Source organism: Simochromis diagramma, unplaced genomic scaffold (genome assembly GCF_900408965.1).
Source record: "Simochromis diagramma unplaced genomic scaffold, fSimDia1.1 OVJJ01000304.1, whole genome shotgun sequence".
Classification (NCBI taxonomy): Eukaryota; Metazoa; Chordata; class Actinopteri; order Cichliformes; family Cichlidae; genus Simochromis; species Simochromis diagramma.
Window position 1 is genome coordinate 2,824,112 of NW_024387030.1, and position 20,184 is coordinate 2,844,295.

A 20,184-nucleotide genomic window follows, 5' to 3' on the forward strand; every position below is an offset into this window, starting at 1 on the left:
GGTTCAGAGAGAGAAGCTAAAACATGTTTTCATGCTTAGTGCAAGAATACTTTCCCACCGTGGACCCTAAAGATCTGAATCGAACAAGTAAGGGTTTTCTATGCCTCTATCAGAGCAACAAACACAAAAGAAATTCACAACCTTTAGATTGGTTGAGGATCTGCTCACTGCAGAGCTCAAATAGACCCCAGGCGGCAGTCTGCATCTTCAGGGTGGTGGAAAGTATACGTGCTTGAGTTGCAAGTTGCTATATTCCTGTAGTATTTCGAAGTCAAATGAAATGAAGCTTTGATGAAAATGTGAATCTATTAAAGGCAAAATTGTGTGCACTGACCCAAAACACTAATACCTGAAATCACCCCTTGATGACCTGCATGGATTCACTGTCACTGTGTGCACTGAGCTAGTGAAAATTTGTTGAGAAGGAAATCTAAGGGGTATGACATTGTGAACACTAGACAGGTAGGTTTGATTTTGTGTCATCTCACTGGCGTGATTTAAACAAAATGACACTCTGCAGAGTCTCATATATATATATACACACACACATATGTGTGTGTATTTATGTTATTGCAGGTTCTCCTTGTATTGCACTGCATGGTGTATAACTGTGTTTTATAGGAACAGAGCGTTAAACACGCAGTATGTTCACACCTATTTCAAGATATACTTGTATTGTGGAAATACATATTTACTGGCAGGGTTGAACTCAGCAGGGGTGCTGAGAAATATACTTCACAGACAAAGAGCTTTTTAGTCCAAACGAGGTGTCTTGATTGCAATACAATAGCCCTCATCAGGGAAACAGAAAGTCTGCAGATCCAACAGCTGGCCTTACTATTTATAGCTCTGGGAGGGAGTTATTTTTTTTCACAGTTATGCTGTGGATTGCCTGAGAGCTTAAAATTCACATAAACGTTTTGCAGTTGTATTTGCTAAAAGGTGTTGATTTACAGGTATTCAGAGCCAGAAAAGTCACCTTGATATCCCCTGCTACACTAAATATTTACCAGTCACAGTCTGTTATTTTGATGTGTATGAGTTGTGCAGATTATACTGAGAGCAGGTCTGAAAGATGAATCCAATCACAAAATGTTCCCTTTTCTATTTAATTCATCTGATTAAGCCAACAGGTTCACGTTTAAACACCTAAATGCTCCGCATGTGATTGCATCTCCATCTAGTGGGCAAGGTGTGAACTGCTGACTGATTCCAGTAGTGAAGACTCCCGCAGGATGCTTCCCATTTTTTCTTACTTTGCAGTAGTTAAAAAAAAAAAAAAAAACATAAAAAAATGCAAAACAGTACGTTCAATATTTATTTCAGTTTGTTGCATATTCAGTTAAATATTACTTTTAGTTTAGTCAAGTTTGGACTATTCCAGCACATCATTTTCATGCACTGAGCTGAGAGTTCTGGTAATTTTTATGCACTAAATTAATTTTTTGGGTGAATTTTGCTGGTGAAAAAGTCAAATGCCTATGCACATTGCTACAGGATGTTATGAAAAACACCAAAACTGTGCACCAAGCAAGAGTTCAGCATATCATCTGCAGCTATTAAGTATTATAATTTGCTTTCAACTAATTACTCTCAATATTTCTTGCTAAATAATGTAATTGCCAAGTCAACACACATAAAGACGTTACTTATTTTGTTTTCATCTATGTGCAACTTAAGCTTTATTTAAAACAAACAAATAAAAGATATGCATGTAAGATGGGGAAAAAATAGGAATAATAACATTCAAGTAGACCCTGAGATGTAAAGTATATCTGAGAATCCATCAAAGATCGGGGCACTAGAAATACTAAGAAATACTAAGTCACAAACCATGGTCAGACTAAGTACTTTAAGTAATAGGGATTATTTTGAGTTTAGATCATTACTGTAGAGCTCTGAGGTTCTTCCAGACCTGATTTGGAGGGACCATGCCCCGAGCCTGACTTCCTTCAAGACTCTTTTCCTTCCTAAAGGAGAAAGCTTATTTATAAGTTAGATGGCACTCATGTTAAATTAAAGTTTTGTGTGGTTCAGAGGATCAAGCATGGGAACTGTCACCTTAAGAGTTATTCAGTTTGGATCACTGAACACCAGCACCCATGAGGAAGAAAAGTGTCTTACAACAGGCTGCTTTTGCTTATTTTGTTTGGGAACATAATCTGTCAGTATTACCTTTCCAAGATCCGAGTTGTGTCCAAGTACACAATATTTTTAGTTTTTAGTTTTTCTTTTCTTAGTTTAGGTTTTACTAAAAAATATGTTGTTTTGGGTTTTTTTTGGCTGATTTAAGAACTTCATAAGAGGTAATACAACTTTGCTGTGTTAACTCACAGCGCGTTTAAGCTAGGTTTCATATTTGTCTAAAATCGACTTTTTATTTTTTATTTTATTTTCACTCCTAGTTTTAATTTGCTTTTAGTTCCTTGAAATAACCTGTCTCAGTGCTACCCTCCATTGGCGGTTTCTATGTAAAAAAAAAAATAAAAAAATCTTTGATTACCCTTGACTACACTACCCATAGTGCACCATGGTATGCGTCCGTTACTGTGATTGGTCCAGGTTGGTTAGAGACGTTGTTGAACTGCAGGTCGGAGAGAAAGAGCAAACAGAGGACCTCGGAGTTGTCAAATGGTTGAACTATGGCTGCTCCTGTTAGCATGTGCTGCCGTCTGTTTGACAGAAACGGCGCTTTGACACGTGTTAAGAAACTGTTTGCACGGCGCGTGAACAGAAGCATCGCGCGGAGCTGTTCCGGTGTTACGCACGAGGAAAATGAACTTGAACTCACAGACTCGACTATAGCTGGTTCCAACTTCAAAACCAGGGCAACACAGGTAAGTCAACCTCCAAAACAGTAACACAAGCCGGGCCTGCAGCTAAGATTGTCCTGTCTGTGTTGAGTCGCAGGCTGAGTGAAACCTTTAAGGAGTAAAGGTGAGAAGCTTATAACCTGAACAGGTTATAAGCTGGGCCCAGAAAACACTAAACTAAGGAATAAATATTAAACCAAATGGTTATCCATTATGACAGCGTGGCTGTGATATAAAAGGGGGTCATGGGGTGTATTTTTGGCGTGATTGTGAGAACCAATCAGAGGGGGGGGGAAACAACACCTCACCTGCCTTACGTTTGTCACTGCTTTGTAGTTTTACATACTTGATATCATGTGATAAGATAGATGTGATAGCCAGCATGTTGCAAGTAGGAAAAGAATTGTTATAAACTAATAAAGTTTGTTGAGATTAAAAGTAATTTTTTCTATTTGGATTGAAGTTGTGCTTTAGATGATACAGATTTTGAATCTTTTGGACCGTTTGGAGGCCCAAAGTATAAACAGTTTAAGAGGGTGTTATTGAGATGGTCTACTTCTTTAAAATATTGTTTCTACCTCATACATACATACATATTCTATCCATGTGCTTGATAATCAGAGATGATTGACAGAGCAAGCATGCTCCTGAATGTCCAGTAGTCAAATAACAGAGTAGCATTCATTGTTCATCTTCTTGCTGTGTCTCTCTGGGTTGCAGGTGTATATTACATCAGTGACTATAATAATTATGATAGGGCAATAATAGGGAAAAATTGACTAAAGTGTGCATAAGTGGCTTTTATATGAAGCTTTTTACCTTAAGAAACAATGAAGGGACTTGGGAAGGTCTAAAAAAGATCAGTGCAGTTAAATGATTAACAGAGTGTTTCCGAGCAACTGCTGAGTCACTGGTTTGCTTTTACACTGGTAACTTTTGACATAACTGCAGGTGCTCATGAGTGATGGGCAAAGGTCAGGAGCTGGGACACAGATTTGGCTTCAGCTGACATTATTGTGTCTCTGGCATGATGGGACTCAGAGGGGCTGTTGTGTTTGATTCAAAATAAGACCGCAGTGATGCCAGGGTTTATAGTTTGATCGGTGTCTTTTCCCGGTTCTTTTCCTCCCCAGAAGAGGCTCAGGGACGACAGCATACTCCCCTTTTCAGCGTTCTTGACTGACAACTTTGGCCGCAGGCACAACTACCTACGAATCTCCCTCACAGAGAAATGCAACTTCCGCTGTGAGTAAATGTTTATTTTCTGTGGATCTTATCAAGAAACCATTGTTACATTCCCAGCCCACTAGTGGAGCAACATTATTAGACCAAGTTAACCATCGTAATTAGTAAACCTTTCACAGAAGTGCACTAAAATGCCCAAATTCTGCTGACCTACTGGAGAAAGAAAAGGTTTTTCTTTCCTGCACAGTAGAGTTTTTGGTTTGTCCCTTTGTTCCCTTCTATTTCGTTGTGTTACTTCCGTATTTATCGTAGTAAAAGAAGGAATTCTCGCTAATGTAGGCTAAAATACATCTTTCATCTTTCTCATTTCTAGGTCAGTACTGCATGCCAGAGGAGGGGGTGAAGCTCACACCACGGGGCCAGCTGCTATCCACCTCTGAGGTGCTGACCCTGGCTCGCCTCTTCGTCCAAGAGGGGGTGGACAAGATCCGCCTCACTGGAGGGGAGCCGCTCATCAGACCTGATGTGCTCCATATTATCAGTAAGAAACAAGGAGAAAATAGTTTGTGCAGGCTTTTTTTTTTTTTTCTTTTCAATAATAAAACAACTTGGAAGCTGTTTTGAGTCATTTCACACTTTTTTAACACTTTTGATCAGCTTGTAGCAAACATAAACTTGCTTTCTTCAGTTTACCGTATGACTAAAATGATGTAGTGACACTGTTTTCAGAGGAGCAAGTCAGCTTTGGCAACCAGGCGACCGATGATTCATGTGCTAACTCTGCTGACTTGACTGCAGCTGAAGTGAAGAGAATCAATTTTGCATGCATGCCTTCAGTTTAAGGGTTTCTGTGGAAGGGGAAATGATTTGTTACACCACAGTTGTGTTTTTGGTCTAATGATGTATTATTGCATCATTTGAATTTTACAGCCTGATTTTAAATTAAACTTTGTAAGTGAAGCCTCTGCAGCAAGAAAAAGCCTGTCGTGAATGAATGAGGGTGTGTGGCAGGACTAGTGGGTCAGGTCTTTTTGGAAAGAGGACCATTGATTGCCACTAGCTGTGTGTGAGGCTCATGAGACTTCATGCATAACTTGGATTTGGTTGCACTAGTTATTTCAGGAAGCAAGAGGATCACTTGAAATAACGGAATATAATTTATTGAAGTGCGGAGTTTGACTAATAAATGATTTGCCGACATTGGTAGGAAGAAATACACAACAGTATTGCTGATGGAGATTAGAGTTGGAGACTCTGATGAGGCACATTGAGCATCCAGAATAAAGGTGGAGATGAGGAGGAGGCAGAACACATGAATGAGAGTCTGAAACGACTGCACTGAGATTTAAAGCTCAAGGAACAGAGGCTGAATGTCTCACAGGAGGAGGGTGAAAAAGCTGCAGTGAAGCTGGTTGTGTTGTTTTTGTTGGCTCACAGAACCGCTGATGTGGCGTGTACAGTTATAAACAGGATCCACAAAGATCTACTGGTTACAAGTAATGGTAGTTGGCTAGGTTTACTGGATGGATTTAGTTGCATTGTGGTGCTGTGTGTGTTTGTGAGTTCATTCTGCATTATCTTTGCCTAATGTCAAAATGATCGGAGTAACTGTACTAGTTATGGATAATAAAGACTTTAATAACCCATAAATTTATTTAAAGAAGTTTTTTCATTGATAGGCATTCAAGCAAGGAAACATAATTTCCCGGTGGCACAATATGCTGCATAGTAACAGATAAAGATATCCACTTTACATGGCTAAAGATTTTGTTCTGTTATCATGCTGTAATGATTGATTTATGTATGGATAAACCCATCTGTTATATAATATTTCAACCTTAAAGGTAAAAGTTCACTCGTTGCATTCATCAGTTTTCTCTCATTCTGTCTTGCCTTTCCATTTCTACTCTGCAGCTGAGCTCAGAAAGTTGGAGGGCCTCAAGACTATCGCCATGACAACCAATGGCATGAACTTGGCTCGGCTTTTGCCAAACCTTAAAGACGCCGGATTGGACCTGATCAACATCAGCCTGGATTCATTAGTTCCTGCCAAATTTGAGTTTATTGTCAGACGGAAAGGTATGGAAGCGTCGTCAGTGTATCAATGTCAGCTGTGTGAGACATATGACCAGAACACCAATAGTGTGCGTGGATTGAGGAGGGGAAAAAAGCGACATCACGAGGCTGTAGCTGATTGACGCTGTAGTTTAGGAGTGTATAACCACAAAAGTGTCAGATGGTCAGTGAGATATTTTCTAAATCCCTACGTCTTTAGAAAATATGAAGGAGATTGTGATCTGGTGATGGTGGAGGCCATTTGAGTATAATGAACTCATTGTGATGTTTAAGATGCCAGTTTTACATGATTTGAGCTTTGTGACGTGGTGTGTTATCCTGCTGGAAGCAGCGGTCAGAAGATGGGAGATATCACTGTCACTGTGGTGATAAAGTGATGGGTACTGAGCAACCGTACTCGGACAGGCTGTAGTGTTTAAATAATGCTCATTTGGTGCTAACTGGCCCAAAGCGTCCCCAGATAATTGGCTGATTGACTGACTTCAGATGAAATTAAACATATTTAATATTCTTCGTGTGTGGCTAAAAACTCTCACTGTCTTTATGTATGAAACTGTTCCTTTTTTTTTTTTTTTAGTGTTTCCCTAGTTCAGCTTTTTCTTCTAGTGTATGATAGGCATAAATCAGTGTAGTTTTTGTTGTGGGTCCATCCCACAAGCTTAGGGAAGAAGGCTGTAGCTGTAAACACTGCAGGTGACAGCAGGGCAGAGCTATGGGTGGTTGGCTCGTGAAAGGCAGACACAGATGGACTAACTGAGATTAGGACATGAAGAAGAGCGGAGAAAAGAAAACTGGATTTACAGCACCTGCCTTCTTGTGTTTGTAATAGAAGTTACTGTTGAAATCTTGTTTCTTTTCTTTATTCAGGACAAATTGCAGTTATGCAAACTGTACATAAAACATAAGCCTCATCCTACATAAAGATCCTGCTTTGATTTAATTGTTTTGAGCAAGTGAAAACAAATAATGACTCTGACCTTGACAGTCTGCTTTTCAAAAGCTTGAGCTGCTGTGGAGGGATTACATGTTTCTATATAAGTGGTTTGTGGTGAATTACGGACATTAAAAGGTGGAGGAGAACAGACAAGGCTGAGCTTTTCGTGTGGAAGCACCACTCATTTCAGAAACCATAAAGCTTAGTTCTGATCTTTGTTTTTGTTGTATGATTCAGTGCATTTTTATTTCTCAAAACCTGCCTCCAATCACACACCATTCTCAACTTTAGTCGTATTTTAATAACATACAATTTAAAGAAACTTTACTATTATTATTTATTAGTAGCATTACTAATGCACCTAATGTAAAATGTTAATCTTAGTCACATTTCATTTTCTACTTGCCTTTTCCAGGGTTTCACAAAGTAATGGAGGGCATTGAAAAGGCCATTGAATTGGGCTACAGTCCTGTGAAGGTATTTGTTCATTTTCATTCATTATTAAGTCTCTGTTATGGAAAATATCCCCACTACAATTCAGTGTCTTCCTTTTTGTTACTGTTTAACATTTTTGCCGTTTATATATAAGTATTAAAATGGGTAAGATTTAATTGCACAAGTGTTTCACAGTTGCAGAAATGTAGCAAATTAAAATGCAGAGTGCCCAAAAACTCTGAGATAATCAGCTAATATCAGTGAGAGAAAACAATAAAATCATGGTTAGGAAAGGTGAATTCCCTGTGATGACTTTCATATGGTGTTTTTGAATAATGTGTCAGAGTGAAAGCCTGGAACTGGAGAGCAACAAGGGGCCGAGGATGGATCCTTGGGGACCAGCATTTTTACTGACCTGAGAAGTCAAACGCACGGCAACCTAAGCCAACAGAAATGTTGCAAAAGCATAAGAAAGTAGAAGAAAACGCAACAGAAGTTAAAACAATACATAACGGAAGTAGCAAACTGCTGCAAAAAACTCACATAAACCATGCGATTAGTGCATAATGCATTGCATCTTTTTCTTCTTTAGAACACAGACAAATACTCTGCTTATTTTCAGTGCAGTCCCTCACATGGTTCGGTTCTGCCACTTCTGCAGCTGTTCTGTCGTGTTAAGGTTTCCCCTAAATTACTTTCGCTGTGCTTTATTCAACTTGTCTTTATTTTTTCTGCTTTCATAAATTTTCAAAAATGTGGTGAATTCATCCAGTCATTAACATCACTGGATGAATTGTCATGTATTTTTCATCAAAGTCTTATAAGGCTGTTATTATTGTGTTATATAATTAAATATTGGCCCACACATCTTCAGTAAGTCATTTTCTGTCGGTTGTTACATACCCAGCTTGTTAGGAAAATAATGGCTCAGTAATCAGAGGCCTATTGTTGTTCACTTCTCTCTGTAGATCAACTGCGTGGTCATGCGAGGCCTGAATGAGGATGAGCTGCTTGATTTTGCAGCACTGACAGAGAAGAAGCCTCTGGAGGTGCGCTTTATAGAGTACATGCCCTTCGATGGTAAGTACTCACGTCCCCTGAAGAGTTTAAAATGCTCGTGCAAACGTTTTAAAAATCCATTGTTTAAACCCACACTGCCTGGTTTGTCTCCTCTCTGCAGGCAACAAGTGGAACTTTAAGAAGATGGTGAGCTACCAGGAGATGCTGGACCGCATCAGGCAGAAGTGGCCCGACCTGGAGAAGCTTCAAGCTGGACAGACAGACACAGCCAAGGTCAGTGTCTCCAACTGTACTAAATTACTTTGGAGATGAAACCCTGACAAAGATGGTTGATTAATTATTATATTTATACTGAAAAATAAAAAGTCATGTTTCTTGTGTTCCTCTGTGCATTTTCTCCGACACATCCGAGTCCCTCTGATCAAATAGACCTGCAGGATTTTCCTGTATTTCTGCTTAAAACATCATTTGATTATAGCACAAGTCCTAAAAAGCAAAAAAGAAGACAACCCAATTAAACACATTAAACTAAAACATCACAGTGAACAAAGTTTCAGGTGTCGGAGTCCAATCAAGCACTTTTTGTCACTGGTTGTAACATTTGAAAGTATATTTCTCACTTTTTTCCCTGTTTTGAAACAGACATTTAAAGTGCCAGGCTTCAAAGGTCAGCTGGGCTTCATCACCTCCATGTCCGACCATTTCTGTGGCTCCTGCAATCGTTTACGCATCACTGCAGACGGCAACCTAAAGGTAAAGCCGATAAAGCTTTAAAGCTGTTCGTGAGGTCTGTTATTGTCCTATGGCACAAATGTTCATGTATGCATGTGTGCAATTATAGATGGGCGGAGCTTGTGGGCGGCAGGTTGTGGAGCAAAAAGGGTGGTTTGTGATTTGTTAATAAGTGACAGAATCTTTTGCTGTTACTTGAGTTTTTCGTAATTTTGATGAGAATCATATTGTTTTTATACATTTTTCTTCACCTTCATGTATCAGTGTCCCTTTTTCTTCACCATTAAGGTCCTTTGATTCTCCTTCTGGTCATTCCCTTTGTTTTTGAGACAAAACTTTTAACTAATTAGCATCAACATACACTGAAGGTGTAGAGGAGGCTGCATACACTTCACTCTGAAACACTGATTTCAGTGGTTTGCACCAAGCAACAGGATACAAGCACAACTACAGAGCTGTTGCAGGCGCTACGGTCAAAGTTCAGCAGAATGTAACTTTGACCACTGTGAACTATGACGACTGCCTGTCTACCCAATAGGAAGATGGCATCTCTTTCTACTGGTAAGGTCCGCTACAGGCCATCTCTGCCTTCAGCTGAATATGGCAGAAGGTCTTTTATTGGCCACAGTGAGCTGCAGAGCAAAGTAGAGGAAATGTTTATTATGATGCATTTGAATTCATTAAATTATACAACATTTGTTTGGGTTTGTATCGAGACCAATGTCATAGACTGAGTATTTCTTCACCTCTCACCTCTTTTATATCCCCACGTGTTACATACCACTACAGCATGTCATTGAATTGTGTCTAATCTCTCCCTTAGTCTGTTTTGTCCTGCTTTATTTCTGCTCTCTTTCTGTTTTGTCTTCTCTTTCTTCTTCTCTCTTTCCCCTTACCCCAGAACCGGTCACAGCAGCAGATGGCTGCCTCTCCCTGACCCTGTTTAAAAGGAAGTTTTACCTTCCCGTCATCTCAAAAGTGCTTGTTCATAACAGATCACTTGATTGTTGGGATTTTCTCTAAGAATCCTGTCGAGTCTTTACCTTACAGAATAAAGCACGCTATTGCTGCTGTTAGCTTAATATAAAAAGTGGGTTATTCTCCCACTATCTCTACTGATCTATTATTAAGTTCTTAAGCAATTTTTAATATTAATGTGAACTTTTTACAGACTCCAGGGAGCCATTTAGTTAATATCTGTTTGGTGTGTAATCTTGGATTTGGACTGCATTGCATTTGTGAAAACAGCTTTTCCCTCTTTCCCGTCCGTCTCCTCTCTCAGGTGTGTTTGTTTGGTAACTCAGAGGTCTCCCTCAGAGATGTCTTACGCTCTGGCGCGTCCGATGAAGAGCTGCTGCAAATTATTGGTGCCGCTGTGGGCCGGAAGAAGAAACAGCATGCAGGTAGAAATCAATACATCATACAATTTTAGGATTATGTGCACAGATTGTTGTAATATTTGTAATTTATCCCTCTTTCTCTCTTCAGGCATGTTCAGTATCTCTCAGATGAAGAACAGGCCTATGATCCTCATTGGTGGGTGACACAGCTGTACGTACAAAGACCTCATTCGTGTTTCTTTAATGTTTTGTATTAGGATTGGAGCAAATCCACATCCATGCACTTTCCTTCTTAAAGATCAGAGAATGTTGAATCAAAAAGTTCAGCTATGGCTGAACTTCACGCTGGCTGCAACCACTTCTAAAACACTAGTAGGCAGCCCAGCAAAATACTTATGTCAGTATTCTTGACTCATTTATTTTTATTTTTTCCAAATGTTTTCCAGCAGGTACCACATCTCAGACGTTCCTGCCAAAGCTACAAGACAGCAAGAGGGCTTTCCCCATTAGTTCCCAGCTTAAAAATGACACGTTCCTCTCTCCAGCAACAACTCATCGTTTGGGCAGCAGGAAAGTCTTGAATAGAGAGGATTGTTTGTGCCTTTCAGACTCCACTAACTTAACACAGGAAGCCAGTGTTTGCTGCTCTGGAACCTTAATGGGTGGGGGTACCCATGTTAAGATGCATATCAACACAGAAAAACCTAACCACAATGAAGTAGCATCCCTTCCCTCTGCAGAGATTGATAATGATCACATTAGTTGTCACACTAAGACTGAATGTTTCAGAACACGCACAAATGTCACAAGCTATGTTAATGAAGTCTGTCTCAGGAACGCACAAGCCCTGAGTCCTAATGTTTTGACGAGCCACGTGTCCAGGGCCACAGGAGCAGCTGTTTTTTGCACACTGCTGATAGATGCCAAAATAAATCAGAGAAACCACCCTGTTAGATTCTGCCACAGTCAAAATTCCAACAAGGTTGCCAGTTGTAAACAGTCTGAGAGCAACCAGACAACAGATCTCAAAGCTCAGCTGACACATACAGACGCCCAGGGCCGCGCCACCATGGTGGATGTCGGGGGGAAACTTCCCACATGTCGAACAGCCATTGCCTGCGCCACCGTTAGCTTAGGCCCCACCGCCTTCCGCCTGCTTCGAGATAACCAGCTGGCCAAGGGCGACGCCTTGACTGTGGCGCAGATGGCTGGCATCACGGCTTCAAAGCAGACCTCCACCCTCATCCCCCTCTGCCACCCTTTACCCTTAGACCACACCTCTGTCACATTTCACCTGGATGAGCTTCTTAATGCCGTCGTCATCACAGCAACATGTTGCACCACGGGCAGGACGGGAGTGGAGATGGAGGCTCTGACCGCTGCTTCTGTAACAGCGCTCACCGTCTACGATATGTGCAAGGCGGTGAGCCATGACATCATCATCACGGATATAAAACTGATTAGTAAGACAGGCGGTAAAAAGGACTTTCATCGTCATTCAAAACAGGAAAAATGAGATCAAAGACTGCACTATGGTTTTCCACAAATTAAACTTTGTGCCATCAATGAAAAACACATCCTGTTGGGCAGTTATCTCTCCTAGTCTGAATCATTTTGTCTAATATGTAGTTTACTGAAGTTTTATCAATATTTTCAGTGTCATAATTCCTGCTTTTCCCTCCAGAGGGTGCACAAGTATTACATTGATAGTCCTCCCTGGAGGTTTTTGGAGTGAAGAAGAAACTGATTGCAGATGGCACTGATAATGTGCTTTTAAATTTGAAAGAATTTAATTTATGGAACTTGAAAACTGAACACGAACAAAAGAACAGAGCAGCAAACGTTTCAGTGCATATTCCAGTCAGTCCCATACTCGCTTGCTCTTTTTCTTAACTTGCTTTTTATTGCAGTGACTAACACTACCACTATGATTGTTCTAACCTTGCATTTTTTTTTTTTTAGATAATTAGGATATGAAATTTTAGTTTTGATGTTTTTCTACCTACCTCTGTAGTACACTGCAAACTAGATTTGTACTACATGAAAGTAGAGGATGGTAGTAAAATAAACTTATCAAATGACTGATAACACAAATAACCCGTTACACAGTACGTTAACCCATTATTGCTCAGTATGTTGTTTAAGTCTGTGTTCCTGTAACTTCCCTCCACTTGTGTGGTGTCTGTACCAGCCGTTTTCTTTTGTTTTTGAAGATTATTATGATTTTCATTGGTTGCATTAACTGTGCATTCACTTCACATCATCCCACATCTTTTTTTTTTCTTTTTTTTTTCTTTTTTTTTAAATGAAGTATGGCATGTTTTATCTTCATTTCCCCCTCAGAAAAATGGCAGTATTCTCCGGTTATATCATAAAGATATAAATGTTGAGCAATGTGTGACTGCACAGGGTGGTTCCACTCTGCTTACAACACACACCATGTTCCACTATGTTCTTCAGGTTATTAAAGAAACACTAACAGTCTTGGTACTTTTGCTGTAAAATTAATACCTTATCACTTAATACTTATTAGCTATAATTACAGGCTTAGCAAGACTAACTAAAATAAATGAATCTGGTTATCAGTTATTTACAGCGGTAATACTGAATCTGACTGCATATATAGTAGATATTGAAGCTCATGTACAAGCTGATCTTGTACATGGCTTGGCTCGGGTGATGATATCTCCCCCCCTGACTTGTCGTGTTGGCTCCCCCTTGCCATAGCATGTATGTTGTAGCTCTTCAATCTCTAGCAGTTCATTTCCTTCTTCCAAATGTTGGAACACTGAGCTACTGTCGCTGTTTTGCCATCACTAAAATGCCATCACCCTATTTATGTAATTTGGGATTACTTGCATAGTAGCAGCTTACCATTTTCCTCTCTTGCCTATCAAGTCCCCGGTTCCTCAACACCTGACATGGACCGTGTTGTACTTCTCTCTCTCCTTGGTTAGCAAGGACCCCTTTTTTCTTTTTTTGCCTGTCCCATTTGGATCTTTAGCCATCATAATTGTTGTCTGAAGGCCAAGAAAGACGCCAAGTGAATTTACTTTACCAAGTGGATCATCATGGCCTTGCCATATTGGTCCATTTGATTGACCTTTATTATAATTATGTATTTATTTTATTTTCGTTTTTAAAGACGTGACACACATGACTGGGGGATAGGACAGGGAGAAAGAATGAAAGAAAGAGGGAGAGAAAGAAAAATAGAGGGGAGAAGAGATGGTGGGAAAGGGGGGAAGAAAAAAAAAAGAAAAACAAACAAAACACCTGGATCACCTTTATGGAGAACCAGAAGAGAAAACAAAGAGCAACATAACAATAAACTAGCTAACAGTCACTATATACAGTAATTGACTTCTATTCCTTTTACATCAAATTAAAACTTTGGGTGTCAGATAATTATTTATTAAAAGCTAGACATTTTAAATGAGAATAAGAAAGAAAAGTATGTCTTTGTGCCCCCTTTTCCCTGTTAATGCCCTATCGGCCCCCCTGGCTAAACTTTGCTAGATCCGCCCCTGCACAGTTACCAGCGTCAGCTACGTAGAAAAAGATCCTCGAGTAGAAAGTAATATTAAATAAATTCTAACAACAGCTGATCAAGCTTAAACGTGCTGCTGTTGTTCAGCCGCTGGTTTCCTCTTTCTGGTGCAAAGTGGGCCAAAAACAAACAACAGAGACGGACTCGCGACAGAAAAGCCGATCAGCTGATCATTGATCGGTTTCATGATTGAAGTAGCAGCGAGAAGAGGCAGTCGCTTGTTAAGCTTAACGCAGGAATGCTTTACAAACATTCAGAGATGGACTTACACACTTGCTTTACTTCTCTCGGGATAACTTTGTCGGAGATGAAATGCCGGGTTGCTAGTGAAGCTCCAAATGCTATCCAGACCACCGACAGGTCCCACATGCCACAGCCGCTCTATCACGTGATGCATACTGCTCCGACGTGCTAACATTCTGAGGTGAGTTATGGCGTGTTGCAAGTTTTGTGAGGTGCTTTCGTGATATTTAATGGATCGGATTACATTTTTCATTTTTCTCCGATATCCGATCCAGTAATTTAGGTCAGTATCGGACCGATACCGATACGTAATATCGGATCGGTCCATCTCTAGTTACAATATATATATATGTATATATGAATAAACAGAAATAAAAGCAGGAATAAAAGCAGCTGGATAGTGTAGCGGTAAGACTCCATCCCTTTGGAATAGGAGTTGCAGGTTTGATTCAAACCTGTAGTGTTTGTATCCAGTAAAGGTCCTTGCTAACCAAGCTTAACGCAGAGAGAGAACTCTAATAAGGTCCACGTCAGGTGTTGAGGAACCAGAGACGAAAATAGCGAGCTGCTACGTGAATAGGATGATGGAATTTTCATCCATGTGTGTGAATGCAATGAGGACTCCAGATGCCTCTGTGATGACTTTATGTTTCTGTAAGTCTTGGTAACACACGCCCTTTCGTTAGCATTAAATAACTCGTCAAAAACAACCATATCAGAATGATTAATATAAGAGCAAACCTCACACGTTTCCCCCCAAAATTTGTACCTGTCATCTGTTTCAGTGAGAGGTGATCATCAGTCTTTCTGAAATGTAATTCACCATGCCGTCATTTTATACAACACGTTCTGCTCTGCTCTGAAATAACTCGAGAAATGGGTTGAATATTGGTTCAAACTCGCAGATTATGCAGAATGTTTTTACAATTTAAATCCAGCACCAGTAACCAAAGCTGAAACTAAGAACGAAGATCAATCAGGGTAAAAACCAAACATTCATCAGCATCAGCGGTTAAACATGGACCATTTGTTACCTTGAATAATTTCACTTTTTCATAATGAGAGGCACAAACTGGGGTTTGTAGGGTGCTTTGGAAAATGTTTTGGTTGTAGTTTAGTTGCAGTCCAATAGGCTCTCGTAACCTGGCTCCAGTTAAGGAAGATTTAGGCAGGCTGTGACGTGTGCATAAATAAAGTAACATACAAATAACCATTTCCTGGATGGAGCCACTTTATTTCTTCATCACTGAAGCCAAATACTTTCCTCAGGATGATGTAGATGCACAGAGAGTATTCATAAAGCTCACAATTTAGGATTTAAATCATCCATCCATCTTCTTAAGACACTTGACCACTTTATTCCTACATCCCATCAGGAAATTAAGCTCATTGGAACAAGTTAATTTGAAAACCACTGACATTTTTCAGAAATTTGATTTGAATGGCTGCCACTAAACTCAAAATGAATACAAGCATCTCCCCATCCTCCTCATGATCCAAACACTTGACATAAACAACGAGAGTGAAGGAAAGAAAAAACAATTTGTTGTAAGGGACAAAAGTTTATTGTAACCCTACAAAAGACACAGGGTGAGAGAAAAAAAACACAAAACCGAAACAAAATAAATGAAAAACAAACCAAAAGAAAAGCTTCTCGTTCTCATACAAGTGTCAGAACTATCCATCATACACAGACCACAGTTTAATGATTCTGATTTTTAATATAACATTTGTCGTAATGCGTTGTGTACATACAAAATATAGCAAACTAAATAAGGCAAATAAATAGAGGTACAATTTACAGGAAAAATGGAACATTCCTCACGTTTTCATCTTTTTTTAATCTTAACTCAAACATCAACAAACGTGTACAAAATGCTTTTTTTTTTTTTATTTCTCCAACTGTATATCTTTCAGGTGGAGGATACGTTTTTCTTTTTCTTCCAAACATGAAAATACTGACTCCTCACAATTATACAAGCTCGAAGAACGGGTGCAACTTTTCTCAGGCAGTACAGGCTGTGGTTTAACAGGTGTGTTTCAGTTTGCAAGCAGTTTTCTACGAAAGGAGAAACAATTCACACTTTGTGCACCCATCTTTAGGCATGCAGCTCGACACCATGTAATGACAGAAATGTGGTATTGACATAAAATACCCCACCCACAACCGCCCCCCAATCCCTCTTTTTAATTTTTTTTCTCCAGACTCACCAAACCAGGAGACAGGACCTGCTCTGTACCACAGTCACCTCTTAGTTTCCCCACAAATCCCATCTCTGCCATTCAACAGACTCTTAAAGTGTTCCAAGCGGCCCAGCCGGATACTCAGCCTCACTTTCCTCCCTTTCCTATAAACACCATCTTTAATTTCTTCTTCTTTTAAATTTTTTATTTTTATTTTGCACCACTCTTTCGTTGCACCCTTCTAGTTTCTTGAGGGACCTCAGCCCTCGCTGCAAATGGAAATGTCCCATCAACAAAGTGCATTGAAACAAGCTACTTATTTCCATCTTTACACTCAAAAAAAAAAAAAAAAAAATCAAAAATCATCAGCCAGTCAATGGCCAAATAGACATCCAACCATGTAGCAACACAAAGGTTTTAATACTGACAATACCCCTCAGGAAATAGTCTGCACTACAACACGGGTTAAAGCTCTGAATGAAGGGTTTAAAGAATCTGATGAAGTATAACTCAAAAAGGATCAGAGGCTAGAAAACAAAAGGACTAAAATATACACAAGATGCTGGTTTATTAAGAGAAAATCAAGTAATATCCTCTTTTTAAATTTTAAAAGTGTCTGAAAGTTTTAAGTGATTTTGGTTCACTGGTTAATCTCTGGGATACAATTTCTGTCTCACGTTATGTTTTTTTTTTTAACCTCACAGCAGCTTCTCTCTGCTTCAGAGGGGAAATGAAGAAAATGAACTAAAAGTGTGGAAGAACTCATAAAAGGAAGTGAGTGAGTTTAGCTGTGCACAGGTAACACATAACCCCAAACCTTTCTGAGGAAACATTTAAGTGCACCCGCTGAAGTTATTTGGGAGATACTGGGTAGAGCTGTTTTTGACAGGTTGTGAGGTCAGTGAAGTGCACTATAATCGGCCACAAGATGGCGCCATATCCCTACCAAATTCTGTAAGTTTGCTTTGGAAGCCACAAATACAAACGTGAAAACAGGATGAGAGGCACTTAAAACTGAACGTTTACACAACGAAGAACAGAAGAAACTCCAGAAAGGACAAACTGGGGAAGTCGCTGTTAGAAATACAAACATGGTGGGTCGAGACCTCTCTTCTGACTCTGAATGAATGTGATGGTTAACATGTAAATGTATGCTTGATGTTGACTTTACACCCCACGATTAGAGCCATCTCTGTGTGAACACATTCTGCAGCGAAGCTGAAGACAAAACCAAACCAACGCAGTGCCCAAAACTGCAATTCCTTTAATGACCACTGGAGGCTTGCTCCAAAAGTGAGTCAATCTCCATAAGACTCCTATGTTAAAATGACCAGCTTAAAGCAAAAATAAACATAGTTTTGGTCTTTTTAGCCACTTTCCTACTTTATAACAATTTTGTTTGTGTAACTCCCCCATTTAAACATTATTAAAGTTAAACATATAATTATTATCAGGTCCGTAGCCCCTTTTACTGACAGATATCTGGCAGGCTTCATCTCCGGAAACTGGAGACATTGATTGGTGTCTGGTTAATTGCATACAGACTATCTGTGCTCCAGTTTTCACAACTAGTTAAATTCTAGTACTTCATCTGTATGTTACTTAGCAGACACAGATAACTGCTAATTAAAGCAAATGTTAGCTAAAAAATTAGCACTCCACCCTCTCATCCAAATATGGTCACTTCTGGTCCAAAAAATAAAAAACAAAACAAAAAAACCCCTAAAAGAACAAAACAAAATGAAAAACAAAAAACAAGCAAAAAAACAAGATGGCTTTATAATGGGACTTCAAAAACCAATGAGTGACATCATAGATGCTACATCCATCTTTTAATACAGTCTATGTGCACTGCTATATATATATTTTTGTTTTCAAAAAGAATCAGATGTTAATACTGATTACACTACAGCCTCACTCCTACTGCTCTGAATACTTCAAATACCTTATAAAAAGGAGGTTGGCTTCCCTTTGTGGGCCTGATTTGACTGACTTGATTGACAAGCTGGAAAAAAAGATGAAAGTACAAATTCTTTTCTATGACGTGCTCTGATGTTTTTTTCCTGTGTGTGTCCCACCTACCCTCTTTAAGTGTTTTGTTGTACCCTGACATGACAATGAGAGATTCATCACATGGTGCGGTGTGACTCTACCACGGAAAAAGCTGAAAATTAAAAAAGAAAGCAGAAAGATACTGAATAGAGTGAGAATTTAACCTTACTGCAGTAAAGGAACTGCAGCTTGTGCCTTTAAATGAATTTCATGGCATTCCTTCATTATGTTAGTTACAGATAATCTGACAACATACAGGACGCTGTCATTGGCTTGTGGAATTCTGAGTGTAAAGTTTATAAAAAAGCTGCAGTGCAAACAAGACGTACAGATGTGAAAAGTGTGAGCGATTACCTCTTTTTTTTTCTTTTTTTACATAAAGCGCAAAATGTATAGAAATTCACTTCAACGCCAACTTGCAACACCAACAAATAATGCATTGCGTGTACAAAAATCCCAAAACATAAAAAAAGACCTCTTTGCAATTAGCTTGTCTGCATCTAAATATAAATATATATCAATGCCTAATTGCAGTATGTTTTGTATTAATACATTTACATTAGTTTTCTCTTTCCTTTGGCACTGTTAATGCCAGAACGATGTTGGTCAGAGTGAAGGTGAGGCCTGACCCATGTGGCACAGTCATGTTTTAAATCAGGTGGATCAGGCTGAGAAGTTTCCTTGAGAAGAGCTGAGCACATCGGGATAGACACGTCCTTCCCGGAGAATGTTGGTATGAATCTGGATCCTTCTTCACTCCTTCAGAAGCCTACAAATCATTCTGGGACGTGTCGACTCCTTGACTTTCTGTGGTTGAGAAGTCTCTTTTCTGGGGAACACCTGATGGTCGAGGTTATTTTTTAGTTCCCTTCAGCTTCTTTTTTCCCGAAATCTGCCTGGAGACGCTTCATAGTCCTTTTACCAATCCTTTGTCTTTGCCTCGTGACTATATACAGTGTGACTGTCCGATCCCAATGTCCTGTGTGCTTTAAAGCCCAGTAGTTAAATGACAGGGCTTTTTCAGCACCGGAGAGCTTGCAGAGGATGTGTGAATGGGGGAGAAAAGTGAAAAAGACTGGGGTGATAGACAGTGAGAGCCTTGAGCACAGTGTTAAAGGATATGGTCAAATGACATGGGCTAATGTGTCACAGTGGTGTGTCCACTTGTCCATCCTGGTAACATCCAGAACAGACGGAGTGGAAATAGCTTTACAAGACCAATCAGAGGAGAGCGCTGCATCCTTCAACACGGCTCGGCCGTTCTTGCAAGTCCAATCCAGCCGTTATTTACATCCTCTCCAATGTCAGCGGTCACTGTCCCACAACCTGGACTAAAGGTGTTAAAAGCTCAACGCAATGGCAGATTTAAGGTGGTTTTTTTTATTCCTGTTCCCTGACCTAGTAGTTAACCTTGGTGACGGTTCTTTCCCGGCCGCCACCCTCCGCCAGCTGATTGACAGAGCGTTTGCGATTTCGCTTGAACTTGTTCAGGTCTTTGTCGAAGACCTCGCCGGAGCGCAAAGCTGAAACCAGGTCGTCAAACTCCCCGCCGACTTCTTCCGTGGTGCCGCTCTTTTTGGCCCGTCGTTCCCGCTCCCGTTGATCCTTAAGCTGGTTAGG

At 39.9% G+C, this 20,184-nt stretch overlaps 2 protein-coding genes across 13 annotated transcripts in view; one reads left to right on the top strand and one right to left on the bottom strand.

The window, feature by feature from the left end:
• Positions 1-2,581: 2,581 nt before the first annotated feature.
• On the top strand, positions 2,582-13,285 carry mocs1 (molybdenum cofactor synthesis 1). 4 transcript variants are annotated; one of them, XM_040042450.1, is made up of 11 exons: positions 2,582-2,837; positions 3,947-4,058; positions 4,372-4,539; positions 5,913-6,077; positions 7,424-7,485; positions 8,412-8,523; positions 8,624-8,736; positions 9,106-9,216; positions 10,478-10,598; positions 10,684-10,731; positions 10,982-13,285. In XM_040042450.1, the coding sequence occupies exons 1-11, from the start codon at positions 2,643-2,645 to the stop codon at positions 12,049-12,051; spliced, it is 2,277 nt and encodes a 758-aa protein (XP_039898384.1). In that variant the 5' UTR covers positions 2,582-2,642; the 3' UTR covers positions 12,052-13,285. The 4 variants fall into 4 exon arrangements, with proteins under 4 accessions (XP_039898384.1, XP_039898385.1, XP_039898387.1 ...); XM_040042451.1 differs by having other exon boundaries at positions 10,985-13,285; XM_040042453.1 differs by having other exon boundaries at positions 2,583-2,837; positions 10,684-10,746; positions 10,982-11,099.
• A 2,885-nt stretch (positions 13,286-16,170) lies between these two features.
• Positions 16,171-20,184, bottom strand: part of daam2 (dishevelled associated activator of morphogenesis 2) — a 111,806-nt gene continuing 107,792 nt past the window's right edge. For 8 of the 9 annotated variants that reach the window (XM_040042494.1, XM_040042500.1, XM_040042498.1 and 5 more), the window contains one exon: positions 16,171-20,175. In XM_040042494.1, the coding sequence (XP_039898428.1) occupies positions 19,963-20,175 (213 nt within the window). In that variant the 3' untranslated portion in view covers positions 16,171-19,962. The remainder of the gene's footprint in view (positions 20,176-20,184) is intronic. The other variant, XM_040042492.1, reaches the window with a different exon arrangement.